This window comes from Lissotriton vulgaris, chromosome 5 (genome assembly GCF_964263255.1).
Source record: "Lissotriton vulgaris chromosome 5, aLisVul1.2, whole genome shotgun sequence".
NCBI lineage: Eukaryota > Metazoa > Chordata > Amphibia > Caudata > Salamandridae > Lissotriton > Lissotriton vulgaris.
Genome location: NC_141693.1, coordinates 1716458331 through 1716469287, shown reverse-complemented (window position 1 = coordinate 1716469287; position 10957 = coordinate 1716458331). Strand labels below are relative to the sequence as shown.

Genomic DNA, 10957 nt, shown 5'->3' with positions numbered 1-10957 from the left:
GGAATTCCTTATTTACCCCCAACAAATAGTTGGTGGTAAATAACGAATTCTTAAAGCCCAGAAGCACTGTTGACAGTGCTTCCTACATCTAATTTACCGATTCAGTAAATACCGAATCGGTAAATGATGATTCGGTAAATACTGAATCAGTAAAAACCGATTAGTTATTTACAGAATTGGTAAAATGGCCTCCTAAATAGGAAAAGCCTACCTACATCTGGCCCTAAGACTCTTTAATGACGTTATTATGTCCACCTTTACGTCAAACTCGCCACCTTCAAGGTATAAATATGCCCACACTTGCCCAAGCAAACACATAGTGGTGTTTGGAGCAGTTCGATTATCTACTTGCCCGACGCATCTCGCTACAGCAAGTGCTGAAGGAAGCCAACCCTCAAGCTGATGCACTGAGAGAGACGTTGTCTTTTCTCTTGACGAGAAATCCAGCTCCAGTGTTTCCAGGCACCCCTTGCGGGGTGTTGGGAAATCAAGTCCTGAGACAGAGAAATACAAGACCTCCTTCATTCTAAACCAAGGTACGGAGCTGATTAGACCCTAAGAGAAATCTTGGATAGATTCTTGGCAAAAGAATACTGAACTTATGCTACACAACACTTACTTCTTCCCTCGTACTAGACTTAGGTTAGGTACATCGGGGTAGGCGTATTTTAGAAGCACCAGTTGAGTACTTTTAGTCTTTATTTATGTATGTATTTTATGGCTTAGAAACCATACCATGCTTTTACAGTATTATTTTATAATACTCCTCCTGCTGCACGCATTATACTGTACAGCCAGTCTTACGATTGTAGCAGTTAATTTCTTCTGCATGAGAAAGAAGACCGTTCAATAAATACTTTTATTGAAAATATCCGTCTCTCTATTTCTCTGCACCTCTGGTGAAATGAAGCATGCACGAATGACTGAGTGAAATATCTATCTATTGTTTCCACGACTCTGAAGATACGTTTTATCTTGGGGAAACAAAGTTGTCATGTTTATGCGGTTGTCAGAAACGAATCCCTTCTTGTGAATTCGAGAACGTTTCTAGTGACCTCTGAGCTAGCTGGCACTCACAATTAAGTTTAATATATTCGATAGCGACCTAGTAGACATAAGTCCTATGTCACATCTATAGGATATATTATTCCAATGCGCAGAGCCTATTGGGAATATAGGAACTACACTACAGGTGAACCCAAAATGTTTCAGTACAGAAGACAGTGAAGCAGATATCACGTTAAACTTCTATGCGCTCCGTGAGGTCAAGCGGGCAATGGCTCATATGCATCCCGTCTCAAGCGGAACAGCGAATGAAGATGCTTGGCTCAGGCACCATCTCTCTGCAAGGTGCTCCACCGTGGGGTGATCCCACATCTCTTCAATTCTAGAAAATCTACACATTTCTAAGTGTCTGACTTGACTCCAGATATTCTCTTGCGTACCAATGTGATTCATAGGTTCATAATAGTTTCTTTGGTGCACGTTCTCTCTGAAATGAAGAGCCACTCAATCGAAGGTCAGTGTAATCGCCACGAGGACTACCTTCTCCAGCAGATGCTCCCTTCTCCTCTATAGCATCCTGTTGACCAAGTATCAAGAGGCCTTAGGTGTGAATGTGCATCCAAGAAAAGATGAAAACGAAAACAACAAAAAGTGTCTGATGGCCAATAGGTAAGATTTATACAACGGTTCCAGGAAAAACACAGTGAATGAGCTACGACCAGTAGTAGCTATCTTACACAGGAACTGATGGGCATCAGGAAATACACAGTGAATGAGCTATGGGCAAGAGAACTATAAATAGCAACTGGTGACCATCATGAAATTCACAGTGAAATGGCCATGGCCAACAGTGAACAACATTGTATTGATAGCAAACAGGGAATGCATGTGTGTTGAGTCTGAGAGCAGATATATTACAGTACCTTATTGTCAACAAGAACTACCCAACAAGTCACCTGTGGCCAAGAGCAGATGTCACACCCTTGACATCGCGAGATACGCACTGTCACTGAGTGAGCTGTGGGCAAAATTGGATATCAGGATATCATAGAGTTACTGATGACCAACAGGGAATACACACTGAGTGAGTTAGGGCAAAGTGAATATATTTAAAGAGCATGAGAGCCAATGATAGACAAAATGGGAACACAATGGGTGAGCTGTGTCTAAGAGGGCATCCTTCTTCACAGGAAACAAGACTGAGTGCCCACAGGGGATACACCTGGAGTGAGCTAGGGCAAAAAGTGGCTCTTTCACACCTGCAACGAAGCACACATAGTAAGTGAGTTGTGCACAAAAGGTAATATTCATACCCTGCCAGTGTGTACAAGAGAAATGCATCAGTATGTGTGTCTGAGTTTGCCACAGCGTGTGGGCCTGAGGGTGCTCCAGCAGGTGGACCAGAAGATGTCTTGACGCATGTGTCTGAGCGTGAGTGGGTTCCATCGCACATGTATCAGAGCATGGCTCCAAATGTTTAAGAGAGGGCGCTCAGTTCTGTGTATCGAACAGTTCATCCTCGTCGTCTGTTGGGGGTCTGGTCCTTTGAAAAAAGCCAATCTGCAAGGAAGAAAACAGACGCGTTAGTAATACATGTCAAAACAAACATCAACCCACAGAATATGAAGGGAGATTGCCTCTATTTTCCTGGCACACAGCTCGCATTTGGTATGCGGCTCTACACCTGCTGTAAACCATCAAGTATGCAGGCGAGAGGCTCATAGTGAGTCCAATACTTTAAACTGAATTCTGCATGAGGCCTGCAGCTCACATGTTCAAAGCCTTGCAGTGCGGACTCAATGCTTCTCAGCTCAACAAACTGAGTTCCATTAAAGTGGGTAATAGTAGCAACTGTTATTTATAGTGCTGCGAAACAGCATAACTGTGGCAGCAAGAGCTAAATAAGAAACTAGTATTTGACACCGTGACCTATTCGATATGCTCATTTTCTTGCCACCAAGATCACCTAGGGGGAAATTTACTAAGATTTTGTGCCGTGTTTGTGTCACAAAAGTGACGCAAAACACTGCAAAATCTTTTTTTCCTAATTTACTTTCCAGCGCGCTAAAAATAACGTAAAAGTACTGCGAAGCAGCACATAGTGCTGCTTCGCATTACTTTGCGCCATGGGGGCGTGCCAAGGCTGGTGCATGGGCATTCCCATGCAAACACCCACGGTTTCTCAAGCTAAACCCAATTTACCAAATACAGTAGATTGGGTTTAGCGTGAGAAAACTGCGCCCTTTTATACTAGGCGCAAGGATGCTTTTGTTTCTCCTTCCTTTTCTGACTTTGCATGCGTGCTGCACTGTGCAGCTCGCATACAAAGTGGGAAAAGCTTTCCCTCGTGTCAAGGCATAGTACTTTGTACAGGAAGGGTATCCTTCCTGTACAAAACCTATGCTGGACTCACACACACACCCTAGGGCTATGGCGCTAAGGTGTGTGGGTTGTGCACTTCAGCTGTAATCAGCGACGGCGCAAGGGAAAGGGGAGGAGAGAGCCATATCTTTGAAAATATGGCGCTCTCCTGCTCCCTCCCTGTCGCGCTACGCAGCGCAGCCTCGCGGGGGGGCGGCGCTGCATTGAGATTTGGTAAATCTCTCCCCTAGTATCAGGACGGAGCAGAGATCAAAAAAATCCTCTTGAAAATGTATTACTAGCAGCTCCTTATAGCACTACGTTAGCACACCAAGCATGCCTCTCTAGGAAGATTTCAGGGCGTTCTACATTCATAGTTTGATTTTGCTTTTTTATTTAGAAGTTCAGCATATTTATTTGTGAGTAAAATTGTAGATGTTTTGAGGTTGACATATTTTGCTTTTTTTTAAAGTTCAATATGAAGGCGTTCTACATTCAATAATTTCTTTTTTACTATAGAGCTGAGATATGAATTGAAATTGTTGTGGCACTCAGCACATTATTCAGGTCCAGTACTATCAACAGGGCCACTGGAATTATGGGATGGTGTGGCCACTGCAATATTCTGATGATTATAGATTTGCCGCAGTAGCCACATAATCCATCATCTGCTGCATAATCTGAGGATTTTAACAAAATATTATTTTTTTCTAGCTCAAACGGTTCAAAAGTTACTAAAAACATAGCAACACGTGTTGTCGCTCCATGGAAGGCCATTTGCAAAGGTTGACTGGTCACTTTTGTGTAGCTTATTGCTGGGTTTGGGTGTTAAACTGGAACTAATGAGTTGCAACAAAATCCCAGACAATGTTAAGAAGTTTAAAAAAGACAAAATAATATGAGTGATACTATCCCAAAATGAGCTGCATAATGCCACATAGTATGACTTTTCTTGCAGCATGATTTATACAACCCTGCCGCAAAATTTGGTCCTCCCCTGCAGCATGATTCCAGGAGCCCTTACTATGAGTCAACGTTTGCAACTGCTAATTTAAGATCTCCCTGTCCTGCTTAAAGGAGAAGCATCGAGGCTTGTGTCTTCATTCAAAATTGCTGGTAACACGCTATTGGCTGACGCTTGACCCCACCTCCTTTTGGCCCCACTTACTGCAGTGTAGAATTGGGCACACGATGATGTGGAGCAGAAGCGACATATCAACATACAAAGTGCGTAACAGACGTGTAGATAGAAGGACGATGGCAAGGAACGCTGCTCGATTTTGCTCCAAGTTCATAGTGCTTGATTTTATGGGAAAGTAAAATCAATTTTTTCGAAGCATTAATTTATGGCCAGAGAAAGTAAGGCAAAGTTGGTCATTAAAATTAGATGAATACTCCAATGGACCTGCAGTATCCCAGTTAATTCATTCTGGAAGCTGAGGTGCTACAGTTGAGCCAGGACTCTGAATGCCTGATACATCAACTCAGTTTCTCCAGACACAAGTCTAACAGAATACCGTCATTCAAAGGGTAACACAACTATTTATGTACTGTAAACCCAATCTCCCTCCCTCCGCTTGGGTCGTCTTTTGACATCTCATACTGTACGGTTCCTGTCAGAGAGCAGAGAGAAACCAGAGGGTACAAGGAGAGGATCGATGTGTAGAAAGAGCGGTAGTTGAAATAAGCATTGGCAAAGCCAACAGGTCTCTACTATGCAAGAGCTACTGGCTTTGCCAATGTGTTTTATCAATGTTGTAGACCAGAGTGGCTGCTGTTCAGAATGGCTAAAGGTTAGTGGCATAGAAGAGAGTAGCATGGAGGGCAGTGGAGTGGTGTAGAGTGGAGTAGAGAAGAGTGGGGTGGTGTGAAGTGGAATTGTCGTGGAGAGGAACCAATTGGAGTGATGTAGAGTGGCATAAAGCTGAGTGGATGTCGTGTCTATGAGGTGGGCACTGCGCAGCGCAATCACTCACGGACACAGGTAGGTGTGCTCACGATTCTTTATTTAATTATTGCATACAGCTGGTCACATTCACGTCCTTCTTCTTGGTCGTCCTGGTCGAATCTGTCCTCTTCCTGTCCCCTGACCGGATGTGGTGTCCGGTGACCTGGTCACCTCCCTCACGACCCACAGGGTCCTAGTGTCTGCTGTCCCTACTGTCCTGTCGCCTTGTCCGTCATCTGTCTGTCAGGTCATGACATCTCCCCCTTTGTTGCAAACAACAGTTCGTGTCCCAGTTCTACTAATCACTCCGTGTCACTACTATTTGCATCATTGCTCGTCGTTGCAGTGAGAGGGGTAGAGAGAGAGAGAGAGAGAGAGAGAGAGAGAGAGAGAGAGAGAGAGAGATTGTCAGTCTCGTCGATTTTTCTCCCCAGTCTCTGTTTCCTACTTCTTTCTACGTAGTCTCTTTGTCCCTTTGCATCCCTTTCTTGGTCGTCGTTTTCTGCCGCCATCTTTCTTTCTGCTCTTCAGTTGTTCTCCGTCTTTTCTCAGTTTGCCAGTCGCTCTTTCTCTTTGTCGTTGTTCTCTCCTCTTACTCTTCTTTCCGTCCTTCCGTTGTCCTTCTTCTGCTCTCTTTTTGCCGGCCTCTCGTCGCCTTGATCGTTGTTCTTTGACCTCCGTTTGTTTCTTGCTCCTTTCTTTCTACAGCCGCCTCCTGTTGTATTTGTTCTCTCCATTATTCTTTTTTGTTCTCTTCCTCTTTCTTTGTTCCCTGAGTCTTTTCTTTGCTTGCTCTCAACATAGCTGTTGTCTTTTTTGTATGTCATTGTTATAAGGCCCATCGTTTGGGCGGTGCTGTTGCTCATCAGGCATGGCCCTGGGACATCGCCTTGTAGAACATGAATGTCCTCCTTATTTATCTTGTCATTGTATCTCAGTTCCTCTGTGAACTTCCCCAAGTTAGTTACTTCTTTCCTTGCCCCCCAAGTAAAGATCTTTACCTTGGACGCTCTCAGGGTCGGCTTTACTTCCATTCTCTCATACTCCGATGCACACATGACATTGCAAGTTGCACCACTGTCCAGTACAAAGTCTGTTTCATGCACTCCTACTCTTATCTTTGCATGGTCTGTCTTTCCTCGGGTGCTTCTGTCTGCTGGCTGTGTTTTTTCTCCTGTTTCTTCTTCCTTGCTCTGCTCGGTGTGCACCTCTGACATGTGATATAGTCTTTCTACTTTCTCTACTTCCTCTTCTTCACCTGACCCTCGTGATGAACTCCTCCTTTCGTTGTCAACATACCTGACATGTCCTGTGGTCTTCCTGTTCTCACATTGTCGTCTCTTAATGGGGCACCTTGGCACATACTGGCATAGTGATTTCTTCCACCATATCTTCTGCACGTCTGGCCAAAGGCGGGGCATTGACCTCGGTGTGGAAATTCCATTCCGCACTTGTAGCATGTTCTTTCAGGTCATCTCCTCTCTTTTTGTTCCCTCCAGTCATTCCTTTGTTGGTCTGTGCGATATCTGCTTGTCGTAAAATGTGCGTTTTCTGTTTCAACGCTCTTCCCTCTTTCCATTTCCTTGGCATGTTCCGCTGCTCTCGCCTCTGCTCTTGCTAGTGACAGGATGTTCTCCAATGAGGTTGGTTCCTTAAGTATTCTTGCTCTGAATCCTGTGTCGCGACAGCCTTCTATGATCCGTAGCCTGATTGCTTGCTCGTTATCAAATTTATCAAATTCACAATGTATCACCAATTTCCTCAGCCGTGTCGCGAAGTCGTCTAGTGTTTCGCCAACTTGTTGACATGCGATGGTAAAAGTATATCGTTCGAAATCAATGTTTCGTTGCGGGTCGAATTTGGCTGTTAGACATTTCTTTAGTTGGTCATATGTTTTTGTTTCATCAGTCGGCAGTGTCACCAGAAGTTCTTCTACGTCGTCCCCTGCCAAATTCAATAGTAGTTCCAGTTTCTTTCCAGCTGCTACATCTGTGTCGTCTACATATCTTTCAAACCGTCTGATCCACTTTTCCCACCTTATTCCTATTTGTGGCTCCGATAGGTTAAACGGTAGTGGTCTCCTGTATTGTGCATTAGGCTTTGGATCTGCCATTCTTTCCTTCTTTCTTTATCTGTTCGTTCCTCTTTTATTTCCTCTTTTTCTTCTTCTTCTTTTGTTCTCTTGCTTTATCTTCCTTTCTCTTTTGTCTCTTATCTTCCCCTTGTTTTCTTCTCCTTTTGCTTTGTTTTATTTTAATCTTTCTACTTTCCTTTTTCTTATGTGTCTTTTTTATTATTTTCTTTTGTCTTTCTTCGTTTGTTTCTTCTTTGTCTTCTATTTCTGTTCTTTTGTTTTTGTTTCTAGCCTTTCTATGCTTTTCTTGTCTTTCCTTTATTGTTTTCTGCTCTTTCTTCTTTTTTGCCTGACTCCGTGATGGCCACTCTCCTTATTTCTATGCCTTTTACGTTTTTGTCTTTTTTCCTAAAATGGCCGCCACTCTTCTCGCGAGATTTCACGTTCAAAATCTCGCTTGCCTGGTCCCAAAATGGCCGCTTCCCCGTTCTCGCCTCTGATTGGCCTAGCCGCCTGATCCCAAAATGGCCGCCGAGACTCTCGCGAGAGCTCGCGGCTATTTTGAGATTTCGCGCGTTCCTTCGCGCTTACCCCAGTTTTGCCGGATTGTTCGTCAGAGGCGGTCGGGTGGGCTCCGATGTCGCTTCTTTTCACTCTTCTTCGCTCTTCTTCTTTTGGGCACATCCAGGGTGGGCACCTGGTTCTTCCGATGTCGATGTCGTCAGGATGCACGTCGGTTCTCTTCACACCCTTCGTCGCCAGTTGTCGTGTCTACGAGGTGGGCACTGCGCAGCGCAATCACTCATGGACACAGGTAGGTGTGCTCACGATTCTTTATTTTGTTATTGCATACAGCTGGTCACATGCACGTCCTTCTTCTTGGTCGTCCTGGTCGAATCTGTCCTCTTCCTGTCCCCTGACCGGATGTGTTGTCCGGTGACCTGGTCACCTCCCTCACGACCCACAGGGTCCTAGTGTCTGTTGTCCCGACTGTCCTGTCGCCTTGTCCGTCATCTGTCTGTCAGGTCATGACAGTGGAAGGGCATAGAGTGGACAGGCATAGAGTGAAGGGCCAAAGCATAAAGTGGAGTAAAGTGTGTAGAATGGAGTAGAGTGTTGTAGAGTGGAGGAGCTTAGAGAGTAGAGTGGCATAGAATGGAATGGCATAGTGTGGCGTAGAATGTTGTAGAGTGGAATAGAGTGTTGGCGTAGAGTAGAGCAGGGTCGCATAGAGTGGAGGGTCATAGAGTGGAAGGTCGCAGAGTGGCATAGAGTTGAGTAGAGTGGTGTAGAGTAGAGTGTCAGAGTGGAGTGGTGTAGAGTGGCATGGCATAGAGTGAAGTGTTGTAGAGTGTCATGGAGGGTCATAGAGTGTAGTGGAGTGGAGTGGCATAGTGTGGAGTAGAATAGAGTGTCATAGAGTGGAGTGGAGAGGCGTGCCATTGAAAGGAGAGGAGTGCCATAGAGTGGAGTGGCGTGGCATGGCATGGTGTAGAGTGGAGTAGAGTAAAGTGCCGTAGAGTGGACTGGAGTGCCATGGCATGGCGTAGAATGGCATAGAGTGGAGTAGAGTGAAGTGCCATAGAGTGGATTGGAGTGGTGCGGCATGTTGTGGTGTAGAGAGGAGAAGAGTGGAGAAGACTGTCATAGACTGGAGTGATGGAGAGTGGAGATGTGTAGAGTGGAGTCATGTAGAGTGGTATAGCATAGAGTGGAGTAAAGTGTAGTAGAGTGGAGAGTCATAGAGTGGAGTGTCGCAGAGTGGAGTAGAGTGGAGTGGCATAGCGTAGAGTAGAGTAAATTGTCACTGAGTGGAGTGGCATAGCGTAGCATAGAGTGGAGTAAAGTGGCTTTGAGTGTAGTAGAATGGAGTGGTGTAGAATGACACAGACTGTGGGCATGGTGTAGACCGGAGTAGAGTGGTGAAGAGTGTTGTAGAGTGGTGAAGAGTGTCATAAAGTGGAGTGTCTTAGAATGGTGCAGAGTGGGGTAGACTGACGTAGAGTGGAGTGGTGTAGAGTGGAGTGGCCTGGAATGGAGTGTCGTAGAGTGGTCTTAGAGTGAAGTTGCATAGAGTGCAAAAGTGGGGTAGAGTACAAGAATGTCATAGAGTAGCATAGAGTGGAGTAGCGTGGAGTGGAGTAGAGTGCAGTAGAGTTGAGTGGAGTGGTGTAAAGTGGAGTGTCAAGGAGTGGAGTAGAGTAGAGTTGAGTTGCATGGAGTGGAATAGAGTGTAATAGAGTACAGAGGACCAGTGGGTTGGAGTGGAGTGGAGTAGATTAATGGAGTCTGGAGTAGAGTGTTGCGGAGTGATATAGAATGTTGTGGAGTGGAGTGGCAGTGCCAGACGTACAGTTGAGTGGCATAGTAGACGGATGTAGAGTGTCGTGGAGAATAATGTTGTAAAGTGGAGTGGCACAGAGTGGAGTAGAGTGCCATAGTGTGGAGTTGCATAGTGACATATACATGGTGTGGTAGCGTACTGCCATTACAGATAATACGTTTTCAATTGAAATGACCATTACATATTTATGCACAAACATACAATTATACCGATCAAACTATACACAAAATATAATGTGTGGAAATGGCATCACCTAGTGTATTGATTTGTTTTGATCGTATTAAAATATTTTTTTTTACCACACTTTAGAATTACACGAGATGCGCTACATTAATACTTTCCTAATTCTGATATATTCTGAAACATTTGCACAGTTCATTTACAGATATTTAAATGTTGTTGTGTGGTTGGGGTGGACAGGCACTCTCCCACTGGCAACACCACTATGGTTTACTCCACAACTGGGTCTGCTGGGCTACCAAACGGGTTTTGATAAATGGGATCTGATCAGGGTGTCTACAGTGAGAGATTTGGTTAAAAAGGGGGCAATACTGACCTTTTAATGAGCTCCAGAACCAGTATCAGCTGACACAGGGGGAATTGTACAGCTACATGCAAATTAGACATGTGTTGCAGACAGCGTTCCCATCTCCAACAGACATACCGAAGTCGTCACCCCTAGAGGACAGCTTGCTCGATGAACCGCTCGACTCAAAGGCTAAATCTTTGATATACAAGAAACTGAATAATAACCTGCCAGACGATTTCCCGAAGCTTAGGGAGAGGTGGCAAAGCGACATAGGACCCATAGACGACGAAGACTGGCAGGCGGTGCTAATGTCCCCACGCTCAGCGGCAATTACCCAAAGATTTAAACTGATTCAGCTTAGGATACTCCACCGATCATACATGTCAGGGACGGTTCTAGCTAGGATAGGGTCTAGGCCCAATGATTGCTGTATAAGAGGTTGTGACCAGAAAGCCACATTCTACCACACACTGTGGTCCTGCCCCATTGTACGTCCCTTGTGGGAGGGAGCCACGACTTGTATGTGCACAGCTCTGGGGAAAGCTATTGTACTGACCCCACAGTTGGGAATCTTAAATATCTGGGAGGCCTCTGACCTGACTGAAGTTGAGCAACAATTCACTACATTGGGATATACGCTAGCAAAGAGAGAATTGGCCGGGGGAGTGTAATCCCGCCTCGTACCACCCTGTGGTT

At 45.1% G+C, this 10957-nt stretch overlaps 1 protein-coding gene across 1 annotated transcript in view; it reads right to left on the bottom strand.

The window, feature by feature from the left end:
• Nucleotides 1–681: 681 nt before the first annotated feature.
• The window catches only part of ITGA2B (integrin subunit alpha 2b), a 320876-nt gene continuing 310600 nt past the window's right edge, over nucleotides 682–10957 (bottom strand). Inside the window, exon 30 of the mRNA XM_086923897.1 lies at nucleotides 682–2565. Coding sequence (XP_086780023.1) covers nucleotides 2497–2565 — 69 coding nt within the window. The 3' untranslated portion in view covers nucleotides 682–2496. The remainder of the gene's footprint in view (nucleotides 2566–10957) is intronic.